This window comes from Ursus arctos, unplaced genomic scaffold (assembly GCF_023065955.2).
Source record: "Ursus arctos isolate Adak ecotype North America unplaced genomic scaffold, UrsArc2.0 scaffold_4, whole genome shotgun sequence".
In the NCBI taxonomy this organism is placed as follows: Eukaryota; Metazoa; Chordata; class Mammalia; order Carnivora; family Ursidae; genus Ursus; species Ursus arctos.
The window spans coordinates 36,387,264-36,405,096 of record NW_026623056.1 but is presented as its reverse complement, the minus strand read 5'-3'; the positions used below and the strand labels follow the sequence as shown (position 1 = coordinate 36,405,096).

The following is a 17,833-nucleotide window of genomic DNA, read 5'->3' as shown; positions in this document are numbered from 1 at the left end:
AGTGGAGAACACAAAAGGAGATTAGGAAGGAGAAATGAGGAGGCAGAAAGCCAGGTCGAAAGAAACTTTGGATGCCATCTGACAGGCCTTTTGAATGTGTAGGTTTGGCTGCCTGCCCAGCTACGCCATGCACCCTATTTCCCTCTGCACTTCGCTACAGAAACAGGAAAGCATCCCTTGGCAAAAAAACATTCCAGTGCACCCAGAGGATAAGAGAAAGTATGACTAAGGTTAGGAAAGAGACACGAGCCAAGGGCTACTGGAGGTTAGCCCTGTGTGGACAAGATGTTCAGATAGGAAGAAAGTTCACACAGGTCGAGCCAGATGGGGATTCTGTTTCTCAGCTGTAGACAAATGTCTTTTCTGCTAACCTTTTACCCTAAACTCACACTGACTGCTTGCCTCTGAATTATGTTGAATATTTCTTTTTCACCTCAAATTTGGGTGTTTCGTAAGCTCTGCTATTTGCAAAACCATTAGGGTTTAAATAGGACACCTGACAGATCTATTATAAGCAATGTTTGAAGGAACAAGATCCATCATTTCACTGTGTTCAAGCCCAGTTAAGACATGGAAAAATTCCTCTATAGCTAAGGCACTGGGGGGAAGGAAAGATGAAGATGTGTTATTGTTAGCTGGCCGTTTTGGGGGGGGGGTCCTTTGTACAGCAGGGTCACTTGCAGATTGGTGCTTTGCACATAGACCACACCTTTTCCCATTAGAAATGTCAATGGAACAATAATAACAGTAACTATTTTTATTAAGAGCTTAATAGTTCATGTACTGTGGGAAGTGCTCCATGAATACTGTCTCTTTAATTACCACAACAATAATGAGAAGGTTATACTTCCCCTCCCCCCCATTTGTAGGTCATTGTGTGGCTGAAGGAAGACATTTTGCCATGGTCACACAGTTAGCAAATCATATTTAAAACTCCAAACCAGGCTGGCCTACTTCCTAATTTTATCCTCTTAGCAACAACGTGTACTTCTTTTATGTTTTTCTATAAAGATCTTGGTCTTCATAGGCTAACTCAGAGAACCGTGCAGTATATAAAATCTCTTCTCCTCAGCTCACATGCTAATAAAGGCAAGATCTAATTACATTAGATTTGAATATGGCAATACCTGGAGCTTCCCACACTTTGCCTTTCAAAAGTCAATTAGGTTTGTTCCACTTGAATCTCATTATTCTATAAGTTTCTTTTTTTTTCTTTGCAGAGCAGATTGTAGTAGGTTGAATGGTGGCCTCCAACAAAATTTGTCCAAATCCAAACTCCCAGAACCAATGAGTGTGAACTTACCTGGAAAAAGAATCTTTGCAGAGGTATTTAATTTAAGGATCTTGAAATGAGATTATCCTGGATTTAGGGTGAAACTTAAATCCAGTGACTGATGACTTTATAAGAGAATGGAAAGGGAGAGCTGAGACACTTGGACACAAAGACAGACAGGAAAAGACCGTGTGAGGACACCGGCAGAGATTGGAGCTGTGCTGCTACAAGCCAAGGAATGCCAGGAGCCATGAGAAGCTGGAAGAGGCAAGGAAGGATCTTCCCCTAGAGCCTCAGAGGGGGTGCTGCCCTGTTGACATCCTGACTACACTGCTGGCCTCCAGAACAATGATAGAAATACACTTCCGTTGTTTTAAGCCACTGTGCTGGTGAGAATTTGCAGTGGTGGCCCTAGAAAACTAATACAAAGATGTATTTCGATGGTGCAGATATCAGAATAGTTTGATGAACATTTCCAAGGAAAACTGTGTGATTCGTGACTATAACTGGGTCTTATGAATGCAGATTTGTACCTTAGTTTCTTACTGATGCAAACTGAGAAATCTCAAGGTATTGGAATATTTATTTTTAAAAACCTAAAAGGTACAATCATACCAAATTCATACAAATAATATAAGCAAATGTGTCTATAAATGCATAAATGTATGAATAAATGTATAAATAATCTTTATATCACTTGTTGCATGTTTGATTGGTTTCCTATGAAAGGCCAACAAGGGGACAAATTCTCACAAATAACCTATTAATATCTGGTAGATTTTGCTTTGTCCCTGATGAAAATCAAGAATGCCCCTTGGCAATGGTCTCAGGCCCAGTTCTTAATTTGTAAATGATTGCTTCTGGGCTTGAGTTGGGAAGGGGTTCTGAAGGTTCATGGAATTATTCATGGATGATTGGCCAGTAGATACGATAAAAATTGGCAATTACAAATGCAGAATGTAAACATGACTGGCAGGAAGGCATTCCATCATTGACAATGGTAGTTCAAACTTGTAAAGTTATTACTAGTGGTGGCAGAAGTAGCAGTAATAATAGTAACAGTAATAATACGTGTGGTGAGAAAAGACCTGAATAACCTTTTTTTTTTATACAAATCTGACGGAACTCACGCATAGATGCTCCAAAGAAGGACAAGGAATGAGCTCCTTATCTTGGTGTTTTGGTAAAATGGAGACTCTGTTCCAGCTCAGAAAGGTACCACCTTAAGCAGCTGAGATCACAAATGGATTTCTGGATCTGCTAAAACAACTCTTAGCCTATCTCTGTAAGAAGATTCCATTAGAATCAGGTCAGAAGCAAGATGTGGTGGTTACAGGCTGCCCATGGTAACTTTCACCTCCTGTAGTCACCCAGTCACCCACCCTTAAACAGCCTGGTAAAATAAGATTATGGTTTACTGCTGCTGCCAGACATTTTCTCTGCAGAACCGTACCATGGACAAGAAAGAGACCCAAGGGAGGAATCCCATGCATTCCCAACAGTTCAGCACATGAGCCTCAGCACAGCCCCTGATCCACTCTGACATTCAGCCGCTGAGTCAGCCTCCTGTGGGGAACTCAGAGTGCTTAAATGTTCTGGGGGAATCACCTCTTCCAGCAACAGAACTGCCATTGGTAGAGTTACAGCTGCTCACACTATTAAAAAAAATTTTCCTGTCAGCCTGGCCTGGGGGTGTTATAAGGATAACTGAGTGGGGTACACTTTGGATCTCCTGCCGGTTGTCTGACATTATGGAGAAGACACCTTTCCTCTACTGACAGGACATCTGGATTCAAGCAATAGAATGGTAATGCCATTCCCATTTGGTCTCCGGATGATGGCTACATATCCTGAGTTTAAGAGAGGATTTAACTCTGGGATCTGTTCAGTCTTAAAGAAATGTGACAACAGAGCCATGACAAGTCTCAGGCACTCAGGAGCTTAGAGAAAGACAGGTAAGCCAGGCGTCCAGGTGGCTAGCCTTGGGAGATCAGATACTACATGCTATGGACTGACTAGTGTTTCCCTCAAATTTTTATTTGAAGCCTTAACCCCCAATGTGATGATATTTGGAAATGGGGCCTTTGAGAAGTAATTAGGTTTCAATGAGGTCATGAGGGTGGGGCCTTCGTGGTGGAATTAGGGCCCTTATAATAAGAGACTCCAGAAAGTCTGCTTGCTCTCCCTCTCTGTGGGAAGTGGTCTGGTGAGCACACGGGGAGATGCTGGCCATCTACTGGCTAGAAAGAGAGCTCCCACCAGAACCTGACCATGTTGCCTCCTTGTCATGGACTTCTAGCATCCAGAATTGTGAGAAACTAAATCTTTGTTGTTTAAGCACTCCTAGTCTATGATATTTGAGAGTTGAAAAAAAAAATAAGTGGACTTACTTAACTATTTTAAGTCAGTGGGCTTATAGGAGTCATTATAGGTCTGGCAAGCATAGTCATCAAAATAATTACTTTGCTAGAAAATAAAAGATGTCCACCTCTTTTCTCTTCAAGGAAAGAAGTGAATTCACCTATCTTCTCCCAGATGGCTACTAAAGTATGCTGTCTAAATTCCAGAGTTACCCCAAAAATTGCCCATCTCTGTATCCATATCAAGTGACTCTAAGCTATGCACAGCCAGGTCCTCAGTACCATATGTTACATTTGGAATGACATTTGTTCTCAGGTGAAATTCTGGAATTTATACTTTGTTGCAATTTGAAGCAATTTTCCCATGGCTGGCTGGCTGGCTCACTCACTCTATCTATACTATCTATCTATCTATCTATCTATCCATCTATCATCAATCAGGTGGAAGGAATTTTTAAAAATGCAAAGTATCTCCTGGACTGCTTTATGAAGACTAACTTTCAGTAACTATTTTCCTGTCTGCCTTTCAAATCCCTCATTCCCTGATCTGGATCTGTCTTTCCACAGTCAAAACAGCATAAAGCCTCAGTGACCAGGCCCCAAAAATATTTAAAAAAAAAAAAAAAAAAAAAAGGACTGATGTCATTCAAAGACTGACATTTCCGTTTTTATTACTAGAATACCTTGAAGAATTAGATCTGATTTGCATTGATATTTGCCAACTGAATTATTAAAGTTGTTTTTTTTTCCTTTTCTCTTCCCCTCATTAGATTTTAACACTTTAGGCAACTGCAGACTAAGCCACAATTTAACACTCATATGATTTCACAGAGCTTTCTGGGCTTTTGAATTGTTGACCAACTTGACAAAAATACCTGCTCTGAGTCCGTAAAACGAAGGGAGGTGGATGAAGACGCAGAAAGGAAATGGCCAGGTGGTTTTTGTAAAGGAGTCTGCTTCTCACTAACGTTTCTCAAACGATATGGGGGCGTTTAACTGGCACGTCTTCTGAAGGCAGAGCCATCCCATTTGAGTTACCTACTGAGGTTTCTTTGTTTTCTTAGAATTAATTGCAGCCTCAGTGCACTGGGAGACTTGAAAATGAATATTCCTAGAGAAGGATGAGGACTTCAGAATTGTGTGCACATTTTAAGTGATATGTTAGCCTCAAATATCATTAGACTGTAGAGGGAAAAAGACAAAGTGGGGATTTCTGTGCAGTTGTTACTTCTAAACCTCTTCATCTAAAGTGATAAAAAATTCTAACCACAGAGATGTGATAGTGCTTTTATATATCAAATAGTTTTAAACATACACACCACACATGCCACACCCACCTCCCCCAGGTCATCAAAACATTTTCTACTGATTTATTATTACACAGAAAGAATCTCAAGTGTCCCTCTACTCATGCTTGGTAAAAATAGCACACAACCCTGACTGTCTCAAAAAGGAGCATTTTTAGCATAGGGGTTCTCTAAATTTATTGTGCCTCAGAATCACCTGGGCTTGTTACACTACAGATCACTGTAGTTTCTGGGCTTAGAGTTTCTGATTCATCTAGATCTGGTGTTGGGGTCTGATCATTGGCAGTTCTAACAAGTTCCTAGGTGATGCTGATGCTGCTGGGTTAGGGAACACACTCCAAGAATCACTGCTTTACACTATCTGGAGACTCTGGTTTTAATACTTATTTTGGTCAAATGGAGAGCTGTATAGTCTTGTAGTTAGTCCTTTCTACTATCCAAATAGTAACAAAAATGACTACTGTAATTAAAGTCCCTCGTTTGCCTTGCCGTATCTAAGATAATAGTAATAACAGCACCTGAATCATGCTTTATCATTAATAAATCATTTTCGTATACATTATATCACTGGAGACAACACAGGAATCCTAGCAGTGAGCAGGCATTATATTAATATTTTATGGTTGAAAAGCAGAGAGCTTAAAGGACTTACCCCCAACCCCCCCAAAAAAAGTAAATGGTAGAGAGCAGAGACTTGAACCTGGGTTTTCTCACTCTAAACTCTGTATTCTTCCTACCAACTTACTCTTTCTCTGAATTGCTTACATTCGTGGAGAGCCTTACACTTTTCAAACTATTTACATATTCATCTCATTTGATTCCTCAGAGCAAGAGCATGAGGCAGGTAGGGCACGTAATATTGTCTAAATTTTGCAGATAAAGCCATTATAAAAGATTATGAGAAAAGTGGCTCCTGTCATTCAGGCAGCACTTCTTCACATGCTAGGCTAAATTTGCTTGCAATATTTAGCAGCGTCTGATAGAGTAGGTAAAGCATCAGATGCTCTCCTTTCCAAGCGATAAGTATTCAATGGTTCAGTATTGTAACCCTACCCTCGCCCCTACACCATTTTTTTTTCTGGTTTCTTGGTAGAAATACATTTGGAGGGAAGGGAGAAAGGGGTGAAGTTTAGGGTTACTAGTTAGTGGGAAAGTGGGGAAAGTTCTTTCATTTCTACACTTTAAGTTCTTAGGAAAGCAGCTTTCTCTGCACACAAAGAAAGACTCTTCACCCATAGTCCAGGGCTTCTCAAAGTTGAAGGTGCATACAAACCACCAGGGGATCTTGATAAAATGTAGATTCTGATTCAGTGGGTCTGGAATGGGGTCCAATATTCTGCATTTCTAGAAAGCTCCAAGATGATGCCAATTCTGTTGCTCATGGTCTAAACTTGATAGGCAAGGATTAATCCTATTTCTCAAAACTACAGTGATTCTTATTATTCACTGTATTATCTCTGAGTTTCTGGGATGGAACAGAGAAATTAAAATATAAAACACTGTAACAATATTTGGTGAATACTGTGTACATTGTGGGACTTACCTAGGTGTTTCTCTGTGCTAGGCTATTTACACATCCTGCTACCTTCCAGCCTACTCTGATCTCAAGATCCAAGATGATGCTTAAAATGTGGTCCATGGATTTGTAGCACCCATATTTCACCTGGTTGTTTGTTAGAAAGGCAGAATTTCAGGCGTCATCCCAGGCCCAGTGAATCAGAATTTGCATTTTAACCAGATCCTCCAGATGACCTTCCAGCACTCCTTTAGATCTTGCCCTCCTGTGCTTACACAGTCATCATTCTGCTCACCTGGCTAGTCACTGGACTCACTGGGAGGCTTTACTCCTCCCACAGAATCCCGGAATTTCACCAAAAGAGATGCTTTATGTGTGGGCTGAGCCAGGGAATCTGTATTTCTAAAAACTTTTGTCTCCAGGTAATTCTGACGATCAACCAGATTTGGGAATCCAGTTGATTTTCTAATAGTGGAGATGAAAATTATGCCACAGATGGCTACCCCTGTAAGGGACAGTTTATAACAGTGAATCACAGGAGATATTATAAAACTTACAGCTCTGCAGGGGAGGATCCTTATTCAGGTTGACTCAACCTGTTCTCTACTATTAAAACCAGGGTCGGCCTGAATGCCTGTCACCAAACTCCCAACCCCCACTATAGCACTAGTTCACTATATATATGTGCGTGTGTGTGTATAGATAGATAGATATAGATATAGATATAGATATAGATATAGATATAGATACAGAAATTGCAGTAGACATTGCACAGAGTATCCTATGGAAAGAAACTGTCCCATATATTTGAGATGCATATGATATAGCAAAGCAAAAGTTTAGTTTATATAAGAAGATTCTGTTCTTAAAGTCTAAACCATAAGCAGTTTCTAACACAGAGTCTGACTTTTATCTGGAATAAGTAATTCATTAATTCATCCACTGAGTATTGAGTATTTACTCAATTAGTGCCAGACACTACAATGAGAACTAAGGATATGTAGGGGTCTGATTTCATGAGGAAAATAGACAGTAAAAAAGTAAACAAATGTTTAAGACAGTTACTCTGTGTGATAACTGCTTAGAAGGAAATGAACAATCATTAATAATAATTGGGTGAAATAGAGAGTATTCGAGGATCTGATACAAAAATGTGAAGATTTCAGAGCATTCTCTGGAGCCTAGTGAATAACAAGAGTCAGAAGCAGATCAGAACATCAAGGCAACACAAGGAGAAAAGGATCTGAATAGGGCCTAGACAGAAACTTCCTTGAAATTTCCAAAGCTTTCTCCGTAAGAAATTAATAAAACTATTAGATAGCTTTAGTTCTATAATTCTATCATATTCTTTGAAGTTTGCTTTCCATTCATTCATGCTTTAATCACTTATTAATGTGTATTTAGTTTTCACTGCATGCTGTGAGTTATTTCCCAATAATAGTATTTTTAAAAATCCCTTACCTAAATAATTCAATTAATTGATTGACTGGTTGAGTACAATGCGCTGAGAATATCCATATGAGTCGGACATAGTTCTGCATTTTTACAGATCTTACAATCTAGAGATTACACATAATTAAAATGTAATTTTGTTAGTTCTTTTATATGGCTTCTTGGAGGAAGTGTCATTTTGAAGATCTTGCAGGAAGTTATGCTGGCAAAATGATGACATAGGTGAGATGAAAATCATGTTTTAAGACAAAAAACAGGATGTGTGAAGGCTCAAAAGCAAGGGGACAAAGCATATTCTTGAACTATAAGTAGTATAATTTCCTTAATGCATAAAGCTGAGTGGTTAAGGGTTTAGGCACAGGAGAAGAAGTTGATGAAGGGCTTTAAGGCCATGTGAAGTAGTTTGAACTTTATCCCAAAGGCACTGGAAAATTGGGAAATTAGTCAGGGTTTGACCAATTTTATATTAAGAAATAGTGTTTTTGTAGGAGGGGTAAATACCTAGTAGCAAGGGGTTCAACTGGAGAACTACTGAAATACAGGTGAGAAAAATGTTGGTGTACCTACAGTGTGACAATGGGGAAGGAGGAATAGATTGATAGCCAGTAAGGATGTGGAATCAAGACAGTGTGTCAAATGAATTACCGCTGGGGCAAAGGAAGCAAAAGAGGCTAGGATCACTCTCAAGTTTCTGGCTTAGACAATTTGTATCTCCTCCCTTTACAATCTCTTGGAACTTGTCCTCTAACGCCTTTGCTTCTGACCACGTTGGGTAAATGCCTTGATTCATGGGACCCAGGATTGCCCCTCTTAGCAAGGACCTAAATCAGTCCTACTCGGACATCTCCTGAGGGATCTTAGGATAGACCCTAGCTGACATCCACAGTCAAGATGCCCAAGTTCATTGTGGGTGGTCCACAGAATTATAAAACCTACCCTGACTTTTCCTTGTATAAGTAAGCCTTATCAAATACCATGCGAGTCCTATTGTCTCCTCTTCTATAGCAGTTTGTGTAGCTCTAATATCTGCCCATTTCAACAATTCTATGATTACTTTGATCTTTTTCATATGCTTCTCCAAAAAAAAATCTATAATTTACCATTTTCTTTTTGTTTTGTTTTTATCGTGCAGCCCCTCTGTTACTGTTCAATGGCTTGCTCCTGAACACTGCCGATCATTTTTTTTTTTTTGGTGTTATGTTATAATTATCACCTAGAACACCAATTTTGTAAAAAAAATAATAAGCATTGTAATTTACAACCTATAGGTTTTATATAGCTATAGTAAATAAGGTATTTGCTGTTATACAGCCAGATTCTGAGAGACTGTCCCGTAGGAGAATGAACACATTGATAAGGCATGCTAGAAAATCTTGCCCTAAGATGCTGTTGTCATGACCTTTTGAAAAAAGGAACACCTCAAGTGGGTATGTTGATGCAATATATTGTAATATAATGTGAGACACAAAATATTAAGACTACTTTTGATGAGAGAGAGCATTTAAAAAATCTCCCTGGTTGTTGTGTTGGGATGGATAAAGATGACATTGGGTTGTTTTCTTTCTTTCCTTTTTTTTTTTTTTAAAGGATTTTATTTATTTATTTGTCAGAGAAAGAGAGAGAGAGAGCATGCACAAGCAGGGGGAGAGGCAGGCAGAGCAGGCAAAGGGAGAAACAGACTCCCTACTGAGCAAGGAGCCCAATGTGGGATTCAATCCCAGGACCCTGGGATCATGACCTGAGATGAAAGCAGACAGTTAACCGACTGAGCCACCCAGGCATCCTAACACTGGGTTGTTTTCAATCAAATTATCAGTCTCCCCCCAAATTATCACTATATAAAACTGATATATGGATAACTAACAATTAAAATAAATAAAAATAGTATCAATACTATCTAACACTCTATTAAGAACTTAACCTTAATTCTCATGATAACTTTTGACAAATTCTATTTTTATATCTGTTAAATTGTAAAACACAGACTATTCGGAATAATGGCAATGAAGAGTTGAAACAGTAAGATTCTGAGAGATGTGGACTCTACTTCTGTTTTCCTAGTTGATGTGCAAAGTTTGTAATTAAGCTTTATTGTCCCTTCCTGACCCAAGCCTCCAAAATGTCCTGGAGCACTCAAGTCCAAGCTAGTCCCCCCAAGGACACATCCACAGTGATTCATTTCTCTTCAGGAAGAGTACCCTGGGCACCTGATGACAAATCTGGGTAGGGCAAGAGTGCGGTGCTGAGGTGGCAGGAGAGCATTTGTCCAACATTATCACAATGGCCAGCACATCTGGTTATGGAGCTCTTTCCATGGCTTGCAGGTTGCCAGTGTCAGTTATTGTGAGTCTCTCCAGGATTTTAAGGGTTGGAGGCCAGTGATCATGTGGTTAAATTTTATCGTGTTCATTTTCTAAATAACCCAATTGTTTTAATGGTAAAGCTACTGAAAAAGAATTTGTATTTACTTGATTAGGCTATTACGGAATCACCTGTATGGGCAAAGAATATGTTTCTGACTTAAATTTAAGATATTCACACACATAAATAACTGCCTATATGCCTGCTATACTGGGAACATGTACATATCCCAGTATGTATTGTGCTATATACTACTTTGTATATTAAAACCAATACACAAGTAAGGTACTGAAAAGAAGATATAGCAAGATTTCTCTTTATATTTTCCACTCTTTGAAAGGGAAAACAGGAATATTTTAAAAAGTAAAAGGAAATAATAATATGTGCTTAAAGAATAAAAGGTTAGTATAAAAAAAAAAACACTAACATCATGGTTTCACATAAAGAAGCTTGCCTGTATTCCTAAATGCATTATTATATATGTTCTCTTCCCTGCCTAGGATACTTTTCACTCTCCTCTTTTCTTGGCCAGGTTGTATTCATCCTTAAGGTCTCAGCATAAGCTCCCCTCAGGGGAGCTTTGCTGGCCTTGCAGATTTTGCTATACGGCCTTGTTTTATGGTCTTATTGAATGCTATAATTTTTCTTTATGCTGTATAAATCTAATTAAGTGGTTATTCATGTGATTATTAGTTCAATGCTCTGCTTTCCTGTTGAACTATAAACTCCATTTGTGCAGGGATCACGTCTTTCTTTTCATTTTGTCCTTTAACAAAGTGAGCATTTATGAATTTTTTTTTTTGCCAAAAGAACAAATTATGAAATGGAGATCAAGATTAATCTGAATATTATTCTGTATTGGTGGATGACATATTTTAAAACCAATATACAAGTAAGATATTAAAAAGAAAACAGAGCAGGATTTTTTATTCATTTTTCTGCTCTTTGTAAAGGGAAAATGGGATTTTTCTTCAAATGCAAGAAACAAATGAAAACATTCAGCATAACAGGTTGAATCATCATTCTCACTTAAATTACTACTATATGGTCAAGAGCCTTTACCTGTAAAGTCACCAGTTTGATTCTTCCACATCCATAAAGGACCAAAATTAACTCAAAGAACCTTCTGGAAGGTCCATACAAGAAAACCCTGGAGAAAGAATCTCCTCAAACTTGAACTGCATTTCACATGTTCACTGTGTGAAATATGAAGTCATACTAGTTCTAACATGCTAACTAACAAGAGCTGGTGTTTGTTACTTGCAACACATACCTCTGGGAATCAACTTAAAGAAATGAGTTTCGTTTAACATTATATATTTTTCCCAAACCCATGAGGGCAGAGTCTAGGCTACGTATATTAAGAATTGGTTAATCTATAATATTAGAAGTAAGACAGATAGGGCTAGAGCATTAATGGAATTCAAGGGTATCATCAGGCAAGGATTCAAATTTGGAAAAGAACTGAAAGGGAATCTCTGACCAAATGATTAAAACCCAATATCCAATGAGAAATGGGATTCCAGATGCCCTGTAGTCCTCTTAGCTCCTTCCAGCACAATGTTTTCCTAACTACCCTATCAAAACACAAAATATTTCTCAAGTGATATTTTTATATTCCATATTGATGTCAAATCTAGCTTTTTCCTCGGACAAGAGAATTTTACAGCACCTGCTAAGTTGGTCTCAGCCTAAAGGGCTAAGTCCTCAGTGTGCCTGAATTTTTCAGGTATAGAAAGCTACTAAGGATGCAAAAATCCTTTGTAGAAATGAAATGCATAGAAACTCCTTCTGTAACCTTGGGCAATCCTGATACCATGTGAGGCACACTTGAGAAAGGGACTTCCTCTGGAATGTGAAAAGAAAGATGGAGAAACAAAGTTAAATGAAGATGGGAGCAGCACTGCTCACAGAAGGGAGATCAAACAGTCTATAGAAAATACATGTTACGGTGCGATTGCCCTCTGGGAGTTACAGGATTATGAAAGTCTAACTTAATTAAGGGAGAAAATAGGTCACATTTAACAACTGTATATGTGACATATCATTTTGACTATAGAGAATAACTGGAGAGAAGAGAAAAATGAAGAAATCAGAAATATAAGAAAATCAACCATGGAATTCATTAACTCTTTTCCTCCAAGTCAGGTGTATGTTTTGATTATGTATATATGAAAAGATTCACCATTCTTAAAATTTCCCTCTTTAAAAACTCTTGCAGTGTATTTGAAAAATAAATTTCAAATGTCAAAATAAAGAGAAACAAAATGGCACAACCAAGTGTTTTTTAAAAACTAAATTAAGAGATAATAAATATTCTTCTCCTAATAAAAATACACCTTGCACCCTCTTTCCTTTCTCCCCCTTGTGTCATCAAATGACAAGTAATCAGGTATGTGTGAACCCTGCATAGAATCTTCCCCCTTTCATGGCTCAATGCCCCTGTGGGGTCGAGCTAATTACAGGTACATTTCCTCTGCAAGGCAGTCATATTCTATACTGTTGAAGGCACAATTAATAATTGAACAAAGCTAGCTGGATATTTTTGCTCACGTGGCCATGGGTTGCAGGCAGTTTTGCTGTCACACAGGGAGTAGAGTCTCTTCCTTGAGTGCCTCCAAGAAAGGTTTCATGTTATAGACTGAAAAGATCACTGCCTGTTTCCAAATTTGGAAAAGAAGGGAAAAAAACCCACGTGAAACCAAAAAAAACCTCAAAACCCCCACAATAAACCTAGTTTCCCTTATAGAACAGTGAAGGCAAATTTTCTCTCCTGTTACAAGGAATGTGTTTATGGTCAGGTGGTTATTTAGGTCAGATGTGAAAGAGATCAAAGAGTGGGCCTGGGAATTAAGACCCTTTGGAAGGGAAATTGGAGTTTGCCCTTGAGTTTGCGAATGAAGCATGGAGCTAGTTTTGCATGTGACAGAATAGAATTTGACCCACAGAGAGGGCCTAGATAGAGGATTATAGAAGAATAAAGTTCTTTCCCTTAAGCTGTATTTAGGAACTTGATGGAAGATACCCCTGAGCCTCATGGGGTCATAGATGAGTGCAGAAAATCCTTGTCTGTGCCCTAAGCCATAGTCTTGAGCAACGGTCTGCAAACTTCTCTAAAGAGTCAAATAGAAAATATTTTAGGCCTTGTGAGCCAAACCATCTTTGTCACAACTACTAAATTCTCCCATTTTAGAACAAAAGCATCCATAGACAACACAAAAATGAGTAAGTATGGTGCGTGTCAATAAAACTTTATTTATGGACACTCAAATAGGAATGTCAAATATTTTGCATGTCAAAAAATAAAATTCTTCTTTTGATATTTTCCAACCACTTGATCATTTAAGAACCACTTTTAGCTTGTGGGCAATACAAAAGCAGGACAGGCCAGATTTAGCCCACAGACTGTAGTTTGCTGACCCCCTGGCATTACTATTGGAAATCCCTGTGAGTATTCTGATTTTTCAAGTTGGTTTTGAAGTGTCCAGGGTTCTCTGAATGTATGTAAATGCTACCTTCACTCTGGAAGATATGGTCTATCATTGTCTTTAAAACACATGGATACCAGGTTATTCAGGATTCAAATCAGATATTCATTACCATTAAAAAGTTTCCTAGTGTTAGCCATGAAGATCTAAACTCCTAGGTCCAGCCTGGAAAAGTCTTGAAACTCTGATTCTATCTCATTATTTTTCTGAACCCAAAAGACGAAAAAGAATATATCTTTGGGTTCAGGTCATGAATAGCATTTCTCCCTGAAAAAAAAATAAAATAAATAAAAACATTTAAAAACCCAACTACTTAATAGTTAGTAGTACACCAAAAGAAAGTCTTTTTATTAATTTAATTCATTCCTTGTTTATAAATTGAATATAATTTATCTTCCTTCCTTCTTCTCTCTACCACTTGTTCCACAAAAAATGAGATTATAAATAATATATTTATATAGATGTTTAAATTAATTAGAAAAGGTGAGACAGTATAAAAAATAATGGTAAGAAAACAGGAGGAAAGCAAGAGCACAGTCTATATGAATTTGATGCCATAAAATCTCAGAGTTTGTTTAAAATTCATCTTATTAAAGTGTATTTTATATATGATTTCCTAAATTCTTTTACAAATAGGCAATAAATTTGGCTCTTAGGTTAGTAATAGTCAAATCCATGGACTCATAATCATTTATAAAAATTCACTGAGTTCATTCATAAAAAAACCAAACCATTGCTTAGAAAAAAGGCAGTAGAAATACTGAAAACAAAGAGGAATTTCCTCAAAGGGTATTTTCAAAAGGAAACTGTAATAAAATTAACAATCTCTCAAAACAACATTATAGTAAATGCAATGATTTTAAAGGATATTTTTATAACATCTTTAAATATGGGCCAATAGCTTTTATACCAAATAGTCATTCAGTAAAAACAATTCTACATTGGAAAGGAGTAGGTGTGGGGTTGGAGGATAATATAATTCCATCCAGGCAGAATGTGCTCTGGATGTTTAATTTAACCCATGGGAAAGGTGTGTGATATCCAGAGGTTCACACTTCAGACAATCTTCCATATGCATTTTTTTCCATGTGAAGTATAAAACGGCTCTGAGAGGAAATGAGTTTGAGATTGATCTTCCAAATAAGTGCCTCATTTATTGCTCTTATATATTGTCAATAAATGACAAGTTGCACGCATTAACAATTAGGATGGGTTCCGAGTGACACTCTCATAAGAAAATAGAAGCCTTTAATAGCTGCCAAAATAAGAGACTATTCCATAGACTGGTCCAAATTCACCTGAAAAATTAATTTGAGAGCTAATATGACATGAAGGCCCCTATTCTCAACCACAAAATACAGATTTTAAAGATGCTTTAAGTAAACACTACCCTGGCTTTTTAGAAATACCCCAGGATAGCTTCCATGTAGGACTCACTTTGCATAACAATTTGTATGATGTTCATTCCAAAATGACCATATTGCTAATCAAATCTCTAAATCCTTATATAAGGCAATTTTAAGATAATATCAAATATAAATCAATTAAGAATTGAGGGCTATCTACCAAAATAAATTACATTTTATAAGAATTATTGATCCATAGCCCCTCTTCCTGAGAAATCAAATAGCAGGCCCTTTTCTACAAAGACTGTGCCATGTGTAAAAGCATGGGGCTGCATATAAGAAAATGTAATCTGTAGATCAGGAGAGTATGTAGGTAGTTGATCCAAGGAATTTGACACCGTATTTAAGAAACGTTCAAAAAGCAGCAGGGCCTGAGAATTCAGTTATGGTGATAGTGCTGGGAAGGGGGAAGGGACAATGCAGAGGACATTCTTGGGAAAGGATTTTCTGAGTTTTACTGAATTTGCGTCAATAGCTAGGAACCCATCATGAGCTCATGCAGCTTAGTTCATGCCTGATCCCCCTCCACAGAGACAGATGCCAAGGACAAGATAGCAGAAGTCACTAACAATTCTGTATTATTCCTGAGAGGTTTTTTCACAAGGTGCAACACATTAGGAAACTATAGTTAAAAAGCAAAGCCAAACAAAACAATATACAAAGAACTAAGTAAATTTAATTCATACAAAACATTGCCCCAAGACACTCAAGCACAAAACTGGCATACATTTTAGACATAATACTAGGCCACTTAATGCATTTAATTTTTCTGTATTTGTTGCCTTGAGGTGGTGTTCTATTGAAAATGAAATAAGAAATGGTTGTAGACTTTATAGAGGTGAACACATTAGCAAAGACCAGGGAGGACCTAAGCAAGTCCTATGTTGCAATTGTATTAGCTTGCCTTTCTGATCCAGTGGAATCTCAGAACATGAGGATATCTTACATGATGTGTGGTATTTTGAAGACTAGACGGTTGCTTACCAGTTGGCGTAAGGTGTCTCCAGGTGATCACAGGTTCAGGACGGCCATTGGCCATGCAGACCAGGGTTACATTGCTGCCCTCATTCACAGTGACATCCGAAGAGATGTTGGAGATCTTTGGTGGAACTGTAAAGACAAAAGCAAATGGAATATGTAACCATGCCCATAAAACCAGCTTTGCAGCATGGGTCCATGCCACTGGAAATAGCAAATCTGAGCTAAATGCTTTTATGACTTAAACCATTTGAAGTTTTGTGTTAAGAAGCCAGGCTGCTTTAGGACCTCCTTACGGACTTGGCAGATGAAAAGCATTGGTCTTACTAAAAGAAGAATCTCTCCACTATGAGCAAGTAGTGTAGGAAGTTCACAGAGGGGTATAATGAAAATGTCTTAGCTCTTTTCTCATTAGAATAGACCTTATTTGAATATTAGAGAGCATATACATTTATACATATTAATACATTTTTCTTATCACTACATGGTATCTATATTTATTTTCTTATGTGTATAAAACTAATAGAGTCCAATCTTTCCTCCAAATGTCAGGAAAAGAAAAACAGTGTTATTTAGTATGAGTTGCATAGCTGTGTTCTTAAGATGTGGCAGTACCTGTTTACTTATAATCTAGCCACATAAGGCAACCATCAGTGAATCCTAACAGAAAGCCTCTAAGTATCACCGTGCTATGCGACAGACTGGATGAGGCACTTTCGAGCTTAAAAACTGAATTAATAAGGCCTCTGTCACAGACATCACAAAAATAATACTATTACGCCTAATACTTTAACCACCACTATTATTTTTTAAAGGTTTTATTTATTTATTTATTTATTTATTTATTTATTTATTTGAGAGAGAGGGAGTGAGCGTGTGAGTAAGGGTTGGGGTAGAGGGGAGGGGAAGAGACAGAAGGAGAGAGAATCTTGAGCAGACTTCCTGCTGAGTAGGAAGCCCCATGTGGGCTCAGTCTCATGACCCTGATATCATGACCAAAGCTGAAACCAAGAGTTGGTTGCTTAACCTACTGAGCCACCCAGGTGCCCCTCACTAACACAATTATTAATAATTTAATAATGGGTAACTTTAGGCACTTACTATATGTAAGATCCTATGTAGAGTACTTATAAGTATTATAGCAGTAACTCCTTATAAGAAAGAAATGATATCCTATGAGGATTTTATTTACAGGTGGGAAACTGATGTATAGATAGAACGAGGCAAGAAGCAGAAACCCGATTCAAATCCAAGAAGACTCCAGGGCCCACACTCTCAAGCTACACTTGAATGAAACTTCATCTTCACAATCCAGGCTACCAGATGGCTGAAAATGACGGAAATTACTTTTTGGTGGTGTGAGAAATGAGTCCCCAAGGGCTAGCTGTACTGCTGTCTGACTTCCTTCATTAGTGTTCAGGGCGGCAACATTAGATCTCATATTGGTAGGCTTAAGTGGAAAGTGAATTACTCACAAATTTCATCACAGAGGTTATGCACTGATTACAAATAGCAGAGTTTATGGTTTGACTGTGATTTTCTTTTTCTTTTTTTTTAAATTTTAGTTGCTTATGCTGTTCCTGAGAAAGTATGTGTCAGGGTGAGAGAGGAGAACAAGACAGCATAAAAGAGTTCAATAATAAAAAACTCTTATTGTTTCTCACTCTCTCTGCCCTGTAGTGACAAATGAAA

General features: G+C 37.9%; 1 protein-coding gene across 3 annotated transcripts in view; it reads right to left on the bottom strand.

Moving 5' to 3' along the window:
• LSAMP (limbic system associated membrane protein) overlaps positions 1 to 17,833 on the bottom strand; it is a 629,681-nt gene that overhangs the window by 213,041 nt on the left and 398,807 nt on the right. For all 3 annotated transcript variants that reach the window (XM_026493778.4, XM_026493751.4, XM_044382283.3), the window contains exon 3: positions 16,148 to 16,273. In XM_026493778.4, coding sequence (XP_026349563.1) covers positions 16,148 to 16,273 — 126 coding nt within the window. The remainder of the gene's footprint in view (positions 1 to 16,147; positions 16,274 to 17,833) is intronic.